The sequence below is a fragment of the Chionomys nivalis genome, chromosome 19 (genome assembly GCF_950005125.1).
Source record: "Chionomys nivalis chromosome 19, mChiNiv1.1, whole genome shotgun sequence".
NCBI classification, from domain to species: domain Eukaryota; kingdom Metazoa; phylum Chordata; class Mammalia; order Rodentia; family Cricetidae; genus Chionomys; species Chionomys nivalis.
Window position 1 is genome coordinate 35,420,440 of NC_080104.1, and position 15,988 is coordinate 35,436,427.

Here is a 15,988-nt window from a genome sequence, read left to right on the forward strand (position 1 = left end):
AATTCCCTCTGTCACAGCATCAGAGAAGGCTCCGTTTCCACCCTCAGTCTCCTTAGGAGGCATTCGTGGGATAAAAGGAATGAATGTATTCACACCTGAATACTCTCTACCCTCCTGGAAGAAACACAATCTTCCCTGAGCCAGAATGAAGCGGCAGCCCTGCCCCTCCTGCCCAGCGTGCTCACTCTTTGGCATTTCGGCTAGCTTCACAGCAGGGCAGTGAATAATTTCACCAGGTTTCTCGCTGCATCTTTGGTCCTGGGATAGTCCATTGATAGTGAAGAGAGGCGGCTTAAGCTGGGTCAGTCCACAGATGTGGACACGTTGTACAGACTGTCCTCCTGCCTTAAGGCAAGATGTTCCTGTATTTTTAGTTCCGTTTGTCCCAGCCAAGACAAGCTGTTCAAGGACAGGATTACTAGCCTACAGGACAAGCATCTTGCCTCAGGCTGCGGCAATACATCTTTGAGTTCTTGTTTGTGCTGGAGGGAGGTGGAGCTATGGGATTTGTTTTGACTTTGGTGGCAGCATTTAAGCTCCAGAAGTTGTGGGGAACGGGTTTCACTGGACTAGCCCTGTGTCTCTCTGAGGCAATAAGGCAAGGTTTGAAGAGTGTGTACCGGATATCTGTGAGCTACAGATAAAATATTTCTAACTGGCCGGGCGGTGGTGGCGCACGCCTTTAATCCCAGCACTCGGGAGGCAGAGGCAGGCGGATCTCTGGAGTTCGAGGCCAGCCTGGTCTACAAGAGCTAGTTCCGGGACGGGCACCAAAGCTACAGAGAAACCCTGTCTCGAAAAACCAAAAAAAAAAAAAAGAAAAAGAAAAAAAATTTCTAACTGAATAGGTGTGTGCAGCGAAACACTACAGAGCTGAGATTGTGGTCATTTGGATTGACTTCTCCCTCCGTCCTTTGGACGAAAGAAGTTTAATTATCTAAATTATAAAATGTCAAGAAGATACTTGTAACCTGACAGGATTAACTGTGTGTGAATATGTGTAAAAGATAGCGAGGACGTTCATTTTTCTTGCTGGTTTCTCATTACCAGTACCACAGTAATATCACTGTCTAATTCATTGCTACTCCAATGGTTCAGCTGCAGGGCAGCCCCTCATGAACCCCCGCTTGTAGTGTTACAATAACTTGTTCTGTCATTTTTTTCCTATTAGTTCAAAGATGCTTGTATTTCAGTACCAATTTCTTTGATAATTGATGAATGACTTTTAGGGACTCTCTAGCCCTGGAAAGATATAGGCCCAAGTCTTTGGAGTGTCATAAACGTTTTACCACCCTTCCTGCTCCCTCGTTTTCTTATTCTACCAGAACGGCATCTGTGCGAGATGATCCCTCCTACAACTCCTTTGGAATTCTCCCCTCCTCCAGTTAGAATGAGCCCTGGCCCCCAAATGATACTTCCTGAAACAGCAAGGCAAACATTAAAGCCAAACCTGGTGTGTTTTCTCTTGCTGTTTCCCAGCTTTGAAATGACACTGTGGTATACAGTAAAGCCTACCTCCGTGGAAGCACTTATCACTGTATTACATGAGTCTGCTTCCCCAGGTTTCATGAACTTGTGAATGAAAGGATTGGGTCTTACTTTGTTGTAGGCAGCCTTTAGCACGCAATTGCTAAATCAGGTGGTTTCTGGTTATCAGCCACCTCGGGGCCATTCTTTTGGGTTTCTGATGGGTGTCAATGCTTGGAATAGAATTTACTCTAAAACAACTCACAATTAAAGCTTGGGGCTGATTTTGCCAACCATCATTTACGTTAATGAGGTGTTAGTGCCTTTTTATTATATTCGTAGTGGAAAATAAATAACTGGAATTTTGTTTTTCTCTTTACATAGGAATTCAGAATTTATGCTAATTGTGCTGTTATATTCCCGGCTGTGGTAACTTACATATCTGCACAGATACACCCATAAGTTCATGCACACTCACAAGCACACATACCCAGATACTCATGCACACACACAGACACGCATGTATATACTCCCACATAAACACATACTACTATGCAGAATCGATTATCCATGTTTAGTGACCTTCACTGCCCTGTTCTTTGGGTTAATTTTTATGATTCCTTCCTAACAAATTCTTAATAAATATTTTCTTATGATTCTTACTTATGACAGTTTGGAATCTGTCTCTAGTTCTACAAAGAGTGGATAGCTTGGGGTTTGTTGAGATTTGAGGGTGCAGAGGCTGATGCTCTTTCTGTTATGTGTTATGAACAGCAGGGAGACATTATGAGTAACCTACGGTCTTGTTAACAAACTAGACGGTCTCTAATGAGGTGGTGACTCTTTTGCTCTCTGAATCACAGCAGAGTGCTCTTCAAATGAAAGCTAAAGATGCCACACAAAAGGGAATATATAGATACGAATAGGAACATTAGAGAGAGCATGATTAGGTTCAATCAGGACTGATGGGTTTTAATGCAGATCTTCTAGAGTGAAGGGGAGAATTTTGTTTCTTGACTACTGAACATTTTGCCAACATCCTGACTCCAGTTACAAGATATATATCACAGCAGGCCTGAAAGCTATGGCCAAGTGGTCAGCATTGAAAAGGCAGAGGAAAGCTAACATTTTCAGCCCTGCAATGAGAACTTAGCCACTCCCAACCAACAGCAGCCTTTCCTCCCACCAAACTGTGATGGCCTCTCTTTTCAGCTTTCTGTTATCCTGCCCTTTGTTTCTTAAGATTCCACTTGATTGACATTCTTATTCCTTGCAGGCAGGGTTGAGAAACATGCATTTTATTTCCCAATAAAGATTCTATGTTTTCCTTAAGAAAATTGTAATTTGACTAATATGTCTCCCTGAGATCACCCCCATTTGCACTGAAGAGAACTCGTTTTAGCATTTTTGCCTTAGGGAAATGATGGATTTGTTTAATAGATTGGTAATTATCCAGCTCAAAAATGATCATTAGGATGCCTTTTCATTTGATTACTGTAAATCACCAGACCCACAGGCCATTAATCACTGGCTGCATGTGGTACCTCAGCCCTGCCTGTCCTTGAGTAAAAGACTCCTACACAACTTGACATTGACACTTTCTCCCTGTAATACAAATATTTACTAAGAGCCGCATTCCATACAAGTCTGATTGCTATGAAGTTTCTTTTTTTCTGATACAATTTTTCTTAATGGTGTAACTTTTTTTATCATAAGAATAGTTTCCATGAGAGCCACAGTCTAAATAGAAGTCAGGTTTTGGTTTGTTTTGTGTTTTTGGTTAGGGTTATCAGAGGCTCATCACTGTACAAATACCACCTTAGTGAGGTGAGGCAGTGTTTATGCATCACAGGGTTGTGTGCGGCCCTTTTGTGTGGCCCTTGGATGGCTGGTGTGAATCGCTGATCTGACATCACACCGGGCAGAGCCTTAAGTATTCCTACTTCCTAAATGGAAAACGAGGCCAGAGAAATGAGTTCCCGTGGCACATTTAGAATCCGCGCCGTACAAATGCTGAACAAGACGCATTACTGACATGTGTCAAGAGGGGCATGGCAGAGCCTGGTTTCCTGCTGAGGATTCCTGTTCAAGGTCACCCTGGTCCCCCGTGTGAGACTCTGCCCAGCAATACCGGTTTGATACTAGACTCGTGAAGAACAAACTCCCCTGCGGGACAGCCTGCTCCACTGAGGGCTAACCTTCTCTTCCTTTGTTTTTGGTTTCCAGTTTACCGCGGCTTCTGGGCAGTCCTGCTGCTTCTGGGGGTAGTGGCCGCCTTGACTGCGAGCTTTCTCATCATCTGTGCAGCCCCCTTTGCCAGTCACTTTCTCTATAAAGCTGGAGGAGGCTCCTACATTGCCGCAGGTAGGTGCCGCACCCAAAGCCCGAGTTCTAGCCACGTGCCCTGGATTCCCACCGTCAGTTACAGACATAGGTCCAGAGTTCAGACTTTTATTAATGGTAATACAGTGATGTTCAGATACCATAATTCTTCACTATGTGCCGGCCACTTTCTGTAGCCTTCCCATTTCCATGAGCTGGCAGCCTTTGCCTATTGAATCCCTGGTAGACAAATGTAAGCACCAAAGGTAATGAATTGCCTTGCTGTAAGGGATATAGTCTACAATTTTTCGTTGTAATGTATCTTCTATACCCATTCCATAACATACAAATGGAAGGCTGATATTGACAATGGCAAATTTCTAGAGGGTGGTGGTGTCTTAGTTAAGTTTCTCATTGCTGTGACGAAACACCATGACTAAACTCAACCTGGGAAGGAAAGAAGATTGTTTCATTTACACTTGCACATGCAAGTCCGTCACTGAAGGAGGTCAGGGCAGGAAGTCAGGGCAGGAACTGAAGTGGAGACTGCGGACAAGAGCTGCTGACTGACTGCCTTGCTCCTGTTTGCGCAGCCTCTTTGCTTGTAGAACCCAGGACCACCAGAAGAGTTATCACCATTCACGCCGGGCAGGGCCCTCCCCTACCAAACACTAGTTGAGAAAATGCCCCACAGACTCACATATAGGCCAGTCTTATGGAGGAATCTTACAAATTCTGGTTTCCTTTTCTCAGGTAACTAGCTTATATCAAGCTAACAAAAACCAAAACCCAAAATAAACAAAACAGCCACCACAAACACAATGGGACAGACAGACGTGAGCATGACTTATCAAACTCACCGTGCTGTGCTCTCCTGTGGCATCCTGAGAGTGGAGTGTTTCTAGGCGAGACCATAGTGAAGGTTACAGGAAAAGTACTGGTGGACACTTTGCTGTCTTTAGGACCATTGCATGACAGCACACAGTGCTGTCTTTCCAGTTTCAACCACTGACCAGTTAGCAATACCCTTTTTCTACAACACAGTGCTTGACTCTTCCTAATCAAGATAATGATCACATAAGGCTCCTCTCCTAATGCAGCATCACTCGGAGGAGCAGCCTGTTCAACTGGTTCTGTTCTGATGCCTTCCTTGAGTTGGATGCACCTGCTAGAGCTCATGCCCATTTAGTCTTTCCCCATTTTACTAAGGTATAACCCACATACCGCTCATTGTACCATTTTAATTGTGCAATTCAGTGGAGTTTTTAGTACAATCATGGACTTGCACAAACATCAGGATCATGTGATTTCAGAATATTTTAATCATATTGCAAAGGAACCCATTGTCCCTCTTTCTCCCCTCTACAGGAAATTACTAACCTCCTACCTGTTTCTATGTATTTGCCTATTTGGGGTGTTTTATGTAAAGGGCATCACATGCTTTTTGGAGGATATTTTAAAAATGAAATACCATCTTCCTTCAAGCTGGTAACATGCCTATCCTGGAAGCTACTGAAGTAGGTGTTTATGGCAATAGATCCGTAATAGATCTGAAGAAGTTTCAGTCTATTGACCGAGGCTTCCAGATTCCCGTTCTTTCTAGGGCTGGTCTGACCATCGCTTCCCTGAGTCTCTCCTGATTGCTCTGCTCTGCTGTTGTACTCTGCCAAGCACTTAGGAACAGTGCACAGTGGCCAGTTTTCCAATGCCACAAACAGGACTGAGCACTTTATTTATTTGGGCAGATGAATCTTAGGGAAGGTCACAGACGAATTCCAAATGGCAGTTCTGCGGTATGGGCACATACAAAGGGTCTTTGTCATCAGCAGAAGCCCCTGTGGGGCATTTGTGCTTGGCAGAGGGACACTCAAGTTGCAGCTGTCAGTGGGAGCAAAGGGTTGGTCCGTGGTATGCTCTACATTGTGCCAAGTCAGGGCGGGGCTCAGAGAGCAGGTGGAGCCTCACCCTGGGCAGATCATCCCCTGGGCAGGCCAGGAGATGTTTTTCCTGAGGTGGTGCAGCTCCAAACAAACTCTGTAGTTCGGCCAGGTTGCTGTAGCCCTGAATCTATGCCTCAGTGATGCAGATACTTGAGAAACCCTTAGAAAACTGATGGTCTCTGATGAAGAGAAGACGAGTGTCTTCCTCTCTCTGCATATCAACATGGAGGGAAACAGGAGGGATTAGAATGAGCAGGCATGGAAATCTAAACATTTAGTTACATGGAGAACATTACAGAGAGGAGTAGTCCTAACCCCAGTGCTAGCATAATGTAACCAGAGCAGCTATTGCTATGCACGAGCAAGACATGGAAAGACAAGACCTGGACAGCCCATAACAATGGCAGGAGGTGTGAGCCATCATAACTAGAAGGCAGGAACTGAAGATGTGGCTCAGCTGGTTAACAGCACTAGCTGCTGTTCCCAATGACCTGGATTGGATTCCCAGCACCCATATGGCTATTCACAGTCATCTGTAACACAGACATACAGGCAGGAAAAATATCATTCATACAAAATAAAAACAAATACATTTAAAGTTAAAACCACAAGCTGTTTCACCAGATAGTCAGAATAAGCGAGCTCTCTTGCCATTGTACAGTAAGCTCCCTTGTCCTGAGTAGTGCCTTGGCTGACTGGCTGAGTTTTCATGTTGGTGGTAGAAGCAGACAAAGTTGGTGGAGTAGCAAGAAGCTAAGTTTTGCTTCAACTCCTGCTGGCCTCTTGGGTTGTCACTATCTTGTTAATCAAAAGATGACTGGGCGATTTGAACGGATGGAAGCAAGAGATGCGCCTGCTATGAGAATCCAGCTTCTGCACGCAGATGTAGGCAGAGCTTACTTTGTGCACTGATCGCCTATTCTGCCCCATTCTGACCCATAGTGCTCTTTTGCTCCAGGACAGCTATTTTCTGGGCTAGTATTGCTCACCAGGGGCATGTGCAGAGTGAACTGGCATGAAGTATGCAAATCTTCCACCATGTGGGACAAATAGCCAGAATCCTAGTCTTAAACGACTTGCTGTGGCCCCTCCTGCTCTGGAAGAATTGCCGTGAGAAAGTGTTGGGATGTGAATCATGCTAGAAATGTAGTGTCAGCAAAGGTTGGCTTGAAAGACAGCAGGGTTCTGGCCTTTTTTCCTCCAGCAGATCAAGGTTATTGCGAGAGCTTCCCAAGCTCTCTCTGAGATCAGATTTATCTCTTCATGTGACAGGAGCATTCACAGCAACCTCACCCCAGAGACGTTCTCCTGGGTGCAAGGCAGAAGCCGGTGTTTATCTCAGAGGCTCTTTTCCCCTCTGGCTGAGAATGAACATAAGATTCACATAGGATATGCTGTGCACACCTTGTTCCGGCCATACTCTTCCCTATAAAGAACAGGAGAGAAGTGTGTGGAGAGGCCCCCATCAGAGCAGGAAGGGATTAAGAAGGAACAGCTGACAGGCAGGCAAGGATCATAGTCTCCAGCTGCACCTGCTGCCCAAGTGCCCATATTATGAAAGTTCCTGGCTCTGAGAAGTGCATATGTCTGACAAGCACAGAGGACTCTGTGTGAGCAGAACAGTTGGGAACAAAGGCATGGCTGTGGTGGCTTTGCTAAACTCACTTTCAGACCGTCTTTCCTACCAGCTAGAAGCTGCACTTTTCATGGGGCAGTGGAGTGTTTCTAAAGCCTGGGGCTCCATTTTCCCTCCGAATGCTGCTGTGCTGGAGGCAGGTGTGGAAAGAGCGCTTGGGAGAAACTGTGTGTACTGACATGTACCTGCTGTGCAGCCCTGGAGCAGAAGTGACCCTCTAGTTGATCATCTGCAGAGCAACAGTTTGGATGTTCCTAGAGCAGAGCTCTGAGGAGACCATGAAGACCTTGCCACCTTCGCGCTCCGTGGAGAGATGTGTTTATGGTGCCTTCAGTTCCGTTATGTGGGCCCGGGCTGAGCTATGCTTTCTGAGGATACTATTGCCATGCGGGGAGGCTCTCTTTCAAATTGCCCTGTCTGCTATCCTGGGTCTGACCTTTGCACAAAAGCTGTGTGTTAGCTAGAGTCAGTCATTCTCGCCCAATCCTATATGTGGAAATTTGCAAAGATTTTTATTTCAAAAATATTTTTAAATGTTACAACCATGTTCCAGATGCTTCCATGAGAAGAGGTGAGATACAGGTGGTACTTCAGGGGGCTGCACCTCCGCCTAACACAGCTCGTCTGTGTCCACGTTGGGGACAGCCGAGGTCATGGCTTAGTTTCTGTCCCGGCACATCTAGCCCTTAAGAGGCCAGTGCATTATTAAGTTGGGAGGATCCTTGATGGAAAACCTTGAACTCCATGTGGAAATAATGCCTCCCATAGCTTCAGAAAAGTGGCAGTGTTCCGAGAACTACAGCTCAGGCACCCCCACTTGTTTCAAGCCGCATACCATTGCGTTCTATAGTGAATCACTTATCTCAGGGGGCTGCAGATGTGTGAAACAGCCAGGCTTTTGATGGTCTTTAAATAGTGTGTTGTGTCTGGAATTAGGCTTGCTTCCATATGCCTTCTTCTTCTTTCCAGACCGTGGGTATCCCTTGCATCTGCCTACTCTGGACAGTAAGAGATCTCATTTCTCCGCAGATACCGTGTATCGTTCCAGATTTCCCCTCAACAGTCCCTTTGTTGAAAAACAACATCAGTTAATGGTTGAGGAATATTGTGTTTGTTTCTTCACTAACTTTTGAACTTCTTGCACTTTTTCCTCTTGTGAAGTTCTCCCGGGAGAACCTGTGCATGCAACAAATTTCCCTTCCTCTGCTGAGAGGGCTGTTGGGGAGGGCGGGAGGTTCAAAAAGCTGGAAATGTGAAGCGGGAAAACATCCTTCAGATGGTTGAGTCCTAGTCTGCAGTGATTTATGTTTTCCAAAATCCAGGGGGAGGCTTTGGGGAGACTGGTGCCATCTGCTGGACAGTTCTGAAAAGACACTAGAGGTAAATACTGCCTCAGAGCTGGAAGGAACCAGAAGTGGATTCTTTGGCTTCCAGATCAGTTCTGAAACAGCAGGGTCACATGATACTTTCTGATACTAGAGCACGAGATTCAACATCCGCTAGCCAGTAGCAGAAACTCATGACAAACCTGAGCCATTAGCGGAAACTCATGACAAGCCTGATGATGATGCCGATGGTGATGAGGATGACGATGATGGCTGTGATGATGTTAATGGTGATGATAGCTAATGCTTCTTAAGAACAGCATGTTCCCAGCACAGTGCTGGGTTCTGGGCCTCATCTCATTCTCCATGACCTCTATCTTATCTGTGATCTCATATGATAGCCACTTTACCAGTGAAGTAACAGGTGGAGGAGTGAGACGCATGCTCAGGGTTACTCGGCGGTGGAAAGCTTCCCAGCCAGTGATGGTGATGAGAGCCAGGGTGGCCAGAATCCAGACTCGTGCCTTTCAAACATATCCTGAAACTCAGCGATTGTGAATTAAAATCCCCCTTAGGGTTGAATGAAACTCGGCTTTTCAGGTGAGACCCTCATTGTCCGTAGATTATCTGCATTTGGACGGAATGTGCTTTCCGGAAGTTAGGTGAGTTGTATGGCACTTGGCATAAGAGTAACCATAACCTTCCCTGCACAAGATGATGCACACAGACTTTAGCAGAATCTTGAAAAGGCCAGAGATCCAAAGAGCCCTCCAAGTACCACGCAAGAAGGTTCAGCGTAGAGTCCTGAAGAAGAATCCACTGAAGAACCTGAGAATCATCTTGAAGCTAAACCCTTATGCAAAGACTGTGCGCAGGAACACTGTTCTCCACCAGGCCAGGAATCACAGACTCCGGGTGAAGAAACTGGAGGCAAGCGGCGGCAGCAGCAGCACTGGCAGCCAAATCAGAAAAGGGGACTGCAGACAAGAAGCCTGCAGAAAGTCAGAAAGAAAAGAAGCCTGTGGGTGTCAAGAAGCAGAAGAAGCCTGCAGGGAAAAAAGGCTGCAGCTACCAAGAAACCAGCAGCTGAGTTAATCCCTGTTAATTCCTGTTTCTCAATGGCATTCATTGTTTTGAACTAGCTTAATGCCAAAAATTATCATAAGTGTTTGGGAAACCCTGTATGTAGTATGTAGGATAAAGTCCTGACTCCAGAGAAGGAAAGGGAAGAGGCAGCTAAGGTATTTGGAAAGCGGTAGGGTGGGGTGTGCAATGGCGAACGTCAGACAGAATGGTATATTGATTGTAAATGCAAGAGCCATTAGGACGGACTCAACAGACGGCAGAAACAGCAGTGGAGAAGCCTAAGAAAACGAATGGAGGAAGCTCAGGAGAGCTGCACAAAATGCACTAGTTGCCTTAAACGTCTGATAGAGGATGCATAAAAAGAACATCATTTAATTCTAAAAGAAAACAGTAGTCTATTAGTATAAAGATGAAACAACCAATCATTACAAAACACAATCTAACATATTTTAAAGGACATTTAGCTTGTTTGCCCAGAAAGACAACCTTAGTTTTAATGAATGTAATATTCACGAAATTACTTTGAAAGTGCATTAGAATATAATGAGAAGTATGACTGTTTAGCAAATTTCCCCTTTCCTTTTCTTCTAACATACAGAGTATAAAATAGATGCGTTGGACTTTGCAGTAGAACTAACTGTGAGATGGGTCAGCTTGCACGAGTCCCTGTTGTGGAAATGCATAGATGCCTTAGACACTGACATTTTCCATGTACCTGAGACATCACTTGTTACATCATATGACAACAGGCTTCTCAATATTCTGGCATCTTAAGATGATAATATTTAGTATGCTAATGTTAAACTTAACATACTGATATGAGGGGACTATGAGATCCTTCTAGATGGGTTCCACTCGCCTTCTAAAGTCTACATGAAGCCACAGCGAGACACCAATAACCTTGTGAGAGGATCCATTTAAAATGTGTAGGTTTAAATGACACTTGTTTATGCTATCTATGAGGGATTCCGTTAATCTTTCAGGTCGCTCAGTTCCGTAGCCATTGTTCAGCAGGACCATAAATACTAATGGCCTTTGAGACCATTCTTTGATTTTTTTTTTCCTATTGGGAGCTATTAATTGATTTTGAAACTTAGAAAACAGGTATCATGAAAATTAATTGTAAACAAATTTGGGCTTTTGCAATATACAACCACATTTAATTTAATAATCATTTTATTTTAAAAAACAAATGACTGCCTAGATCTTAGCTTTGGTTTCTATTCCACTAAAGCCAGCGTGGTTAGTGGGTTTGAAATGTGGCTTTTCTGTTACTTAAGCCTGTTGGCGTTCATGTTCTATAAATAAACCCTAGACTGTAAACAGATAGAGGGTTCATGTAAGTAGTGTTGTCCCGTGGCGACATTCCTCTCAGCATCTACCGGGTCACTGAGTGATTGCTTCTACAGAGCCACAGTGCCCTACCAAAGGGGTGGACATCTTCTCTGATGGATCCACACGCTGCTTCCTCCCTCTCCATCCACATTCTCCCAGCAACATGGCCACAGGTTTGCCCCATTTTCCCTTTCAAGGCATTTCATATTTCTTTGGTTGACATCTTCAATGTTACACAGCAATTGCGAGTTCTTTCACCCACTTCCCTCCACTATCATTTTTGTAGCTGTCCCATTCATTTCTTTCAGAACAAGGGATCTGACCCCGGACCATGAATCTATTTACTTAGGTCACACAAGTCTCCATCAAACCAGAGCTAGCTCTTCTTCGACTTTCAGGGCCCCGGAATTTTTGAGGAGCACAGGCCTGTGGGTTTTTGGAATGGTGTTAGATCTGCATTTGTTGCACCTTCATGGCTGGAACAGGTTCTGCATTTTGGTGCAGCACCAAGTCCATTCAGTGGTCCCTCCCCCATCACCTTGACGTAGCTGGCCATGACGATGTTAACTTTGATCATTTTGAACAGCATGGCATTAGGCAGGTTTCCTTAGCAATGTTTACCCTCTGCTCCTCTATAGTGGGCATTCTGAGGAAGGTCTGAGCCTGTGGGAACAGTCATTGTCTCATCTGCACTTCTCACTTCTGTCACCTACCTGTTGATGACTGCTTTCAGTTTCACTCCAACATGACAGGAACCATCCTTGCTTTCTATTCTTTTCATATAGCTCCAATTAGAATCGACGATCTGTTTGTTTGATTAGTCTAGTTCTATGTAGCGGCTATCTGACTCCCTTCTTGGCCACAGACCTTGTATAGGTTCTTGCGGCTAACTTGTACTGCATTAGCAGTTAACTCATCATGGTATGGTGTGAATACCTTTCATATGGCTCACCCCTTATCTCCCATCCCCACTTACCATTTGTAATTCAATGAGTACAGAGCACTGAGTGTTTTGTCCCATGGGTAAGATAGAAGCATAAACTGATTTCATGTAAATTAAGTAGTCTGTATCATCAATTAATGAACAGAATAAGGAATGAAATAAATGAGTAATTTTTTAATGTTTCATGATGCATTTTCTCTTCAAATAATAGCGTTGTTTAAGTATAAGTTATTTCTTGTTACTAATCATCTACATTGTTTCCCACAATGCACTTTTTAACATTCACAATCTAATAATGGCTTTTAAGAAGATACATATAGGGTGACTTGTTTTTTTTTTCACAAAAGCACTATCATTTTTAATAAGAATATCTGAAAACATGATAGAAGGAAGATCAAAACCATATCAAAAATTACATGGAGATTTGTACTGTTTTCAGTAGGCAAAGGATATTATGCAAATACCCAAACCCTTATACTAACAGAGAATACTGTGCACACATTTGCTGTAGAAATGTATTTGAAGGCAGAATCACTGCATAACACATGGTACAGCCATACTGTTGTCAGCATCTCAGGTAAAGCCTTGTCAAGAATTTGCTTACCAACTACATCTCTGCAGTTTCTCTGATGCAGTCATTACTGACTGATAGTTGGTTGCATCTCTATAGAGTTAGCTGGGTTTCCCTGGTGTAGCAAGAAGTTGAAAAGCCTGGGCTGAAGACCATTAGTTGTGTCCGTACACTTAGTGCCCTGGGGCTGATGGTACTATTCCCACTGACCCACTGCATGCATTGAAATAAGTAATAATGGGTTACAGTGCTTGCTTCAAAGTTTTATATTCTTTATAAAGTGTCTAAATGTCAAATACAAATGTCCACAGACTCACAGTACCTGGCAAACAGTAAGCACTTAATAAACACATATCAACCATGGCTGTTGTCTCTTATGCTAATACAGTACTCCACAGAATACTTTAAAATGTGAAGGTCAGCAGTGTGTCTCTTTAGCTCAGTGGTTCTCAACCTTCCTGACACTGTGGCGCTTTTATACAGTTCCTCATGCTGTGCTGACCCACAGCCATAAAATGATTGTTCTTGCTACTTCATAACTGTAATTTTGTTACTGAAATAAATCATAATGTAAATATCTGTGCTTTCCAATGGTCTTAGGCAACCCTGTGAAAGGGTTGTCTGATGCCCCCCAAAGGGGTTGGGACCCATTGAGAGCTGCTGCTTCAGCTCATACGGAGTGGCACAGACGATGTCTGATTCAGCTCAGAGTTGAGGTGTTCACCCTTAAACAAGCGAATACTTTAGGGCAGTTTGCGGGGGCAGTCCCTCCAGGAAGTTGAATGGTCTTCTCTCTTCCTCAGGTGTCCTGTTCTCCCTGGTCGTGGTGCTGTTTGTCATCTGGGTCCAGGCGGTGGCTGACATGGAAAGTTACAAAGCCATGAAAATGAAAGACTGCTGGGAGTTCACGCCCTCGGTTCTGTACGGCTGGTCGTTTTTCCTGGCCCCGGCCGGCATCCTCTTTTCTCTGCTAGCCGGGTTACTGTTTCTAGTTGTCGGGCGGCACATTCAGCTGCATCACTAAGCTGAGCCACTCCGGCGTTCAGAGCACAGTACCTCCCGTTCCCCTTCTGTGCCGGTGATGGAAATCAGCATAAAGTCAGTTGATGTACACGGAGAGTTGTTATTTCTTGATGAATCATTTTTCTTGTGATTTCCCCTCATGAGGAAGTCCTTGGACTTCTCCAGAGCCCACAGCTGTCTGTGCTGGTGAGGAATTAGTTCCCTGGGGAGCAGTTAGGGGGTGGGCCCGTTGTAGAGTGTGGAGTAAGGGCGGGGTACAAATGCGATCATCCACAGCAAGCCAAGCTTAGCTTGACCGTCTCCTTGGCATTCACTTCTGCTGCTTTATTTTTTAATAAGGAAAATAATTAATACTGGAACACAAATGTCAGATGACTGCTTCTGTTTCTTCTCCACCTACATGCCCGGGAGCAGACACATACTCATCCACTGACTTCTGTGAGCAAATGATTCATTATCTAAAAATAGCTAGCTGTTGTTCTTGCTATTGGAGCCTGAGTTCAAATGGGCCACAACTGTGGTACCAAATGTACTTATTCAAGTTTATCACCAGCTGCGTCATCTGAGTTTTCTTTCTTAATTATGCATGCCTATAGAAACCTTACACTGTTAGAAAGCAGCAGATCCACGGGGCAGAGTGTATCCAGTGCAGATTGGAAGTGTGGAAGTTACAGGGGGCTAACCCTGGACTGTAATATGGTTTGAAATCTGTAAAAGCCACGTGCCTCCTCTGAGCACATCATTCTATTTGATATTTTAAAATTCCCATTTAAAACTTAAATTGCTAAGATGTTCAGCACGTTTAAATTTATTGAGAGGACGTGCTCTTAATATTCCCCAGTCATAAAGCTTCCAGATACTTCCTTGTGAGGATTATAATAGCCTGACTTTATGAAGACCATGGCATATTAACTTTCCCCGACATTTTACGGGATCCAGTTCTTCTGATCATTTGGTTCCCATATTGCCCCTCCATTTCTCCTTTGCAGCGTACGCATTAACACTCGCAGACCCAGATTCCCCTAACCTCCTGCAAGAGAAGGGTTTTGTGGGGAAATATGATTCTTTATTATTCACTAGCACAGACATTTTGCATATCAAAGAGGTTCATTTGCCAGGGTTGTTGATTGAAATCAAGCCCATCCGAGTGACTTCCTTCGGCTGGAACTTGCATTCTGGAAGTTTCCATCAAGGAGGGGTTTGGTGTTAGTGATGAACAGAGAAATACACAGCACCTGAAATTTGCTGGGGACCCAGTGATGCCTTCTGCAATTGTAGCAAGAAGAAAACACAACACTGAGGCAGGGGGATGACCCCGGTGCTCTAGAAGGAGGGGTTAGCTCTTCTGGCCTGTTGTAGGTACAGTAGTGATGCCGCCTCATCCTTCTCAGCCGGCTTTATACACAGAGGGAGAGCTGGAGGAGTAGCGGGAGCTTGAGGTATCTGTTTACCCACGAGGGCGTTTAGTGACCAGACTTGCCTGAAATAGAAGCTCCAGGGGTCTAGCTTGTCTTGCAAGTCACTTCAAGGGCATCCGTGCATTTCTGTGCTACTTTCCTTTGTCATCTTCTGTTCCCTTTTGATATCGCTCCATTTACTCCCTTGCTTTCTTTGGCTCGGTTATCAGAAAAATAATTCTGAGTTCTGTTATGCATATTCCCCGTGATATTAAGCCATGGCATGGGATTATGTTTTCCAGACGATGCTTAGATGTATCTGGTTCGTTTTGTGTCATCTGAACATACAATTCTTTTTTGTAGAACTTTGGAAGGGAACCTTTTTCCGGACTGTATGCCATTTAAATTTCACATGCAAGCTGTTTCTAGTAAAAGTTTGAATATTTATAAACTTCAGATGGTTGCCCTTCTTTCCTAATTCACTTATGTGGCTACTGTGTGTTTATCATAAGGCAATTGGCCAAAGAGCTGATGGGTCTGACAATTCCTACAGACCCACCCGGCAGAAGTCTTTCTGAGCTGTATTGTGACACTCGCCCTGATGCGGAGTACCATTTTCAACTGTGTAAGAAGTGGATGGGATGCGGGTGAGTGGTGTTTGCTGGGTTGATATGGAAATGAGTGTAACAGCTTCCTGCTTCCTGGGGGCACTGTATTCAGATTGTCCATGCTGTGTCTGTTTCTGTTTGGGGTACACTAGCTCATTTTGGAAGCAGTCAAGGGAAAGGTTAAAATTTCTGAAGAGTGTTGATTTTGTACTGGCTTTTCCATTTAACAAATCAGATGCCTCTTCAGTGACTTGGGTGATAAGAGTCAGGAAGGCAGTGAGGAATGGGTTGCAGATTCTAACAGCTATGATGGCTCTGTTTGTTGGACCTTCTCA

At 44.4% G+C, this 15,988-nt stretch overlaps 1 protein-coding gene across 1 annotated transcript in view; it reads left to right on the forward strand.

Moving 5' to 3' along the window:
* Positions 1–15,495, forward strand: part of Tmem182 (transmembrane protein 182) — a 37,876-nt gene extending 22,381 nt beyond the window's left edge. Inside the window, exons 4-5 of the mRNA XM_057751263.1 lie at positions 3,694–3,831; positions 13,429–15,495. Of these exons, the coding sequence (XP_057607246.1) occupies positions 3,694–3,831; positions 13,429–13,649 (359 nt within the window). The 3' untranslated portion in view covers positions 13,650–15,495. The remainder of the gene's footprint in view (positions 1–3,693; positions 3,832–13,428) is intronic.
* Positions 15,496–15,988: the final 493 nt, after the last annotated feature.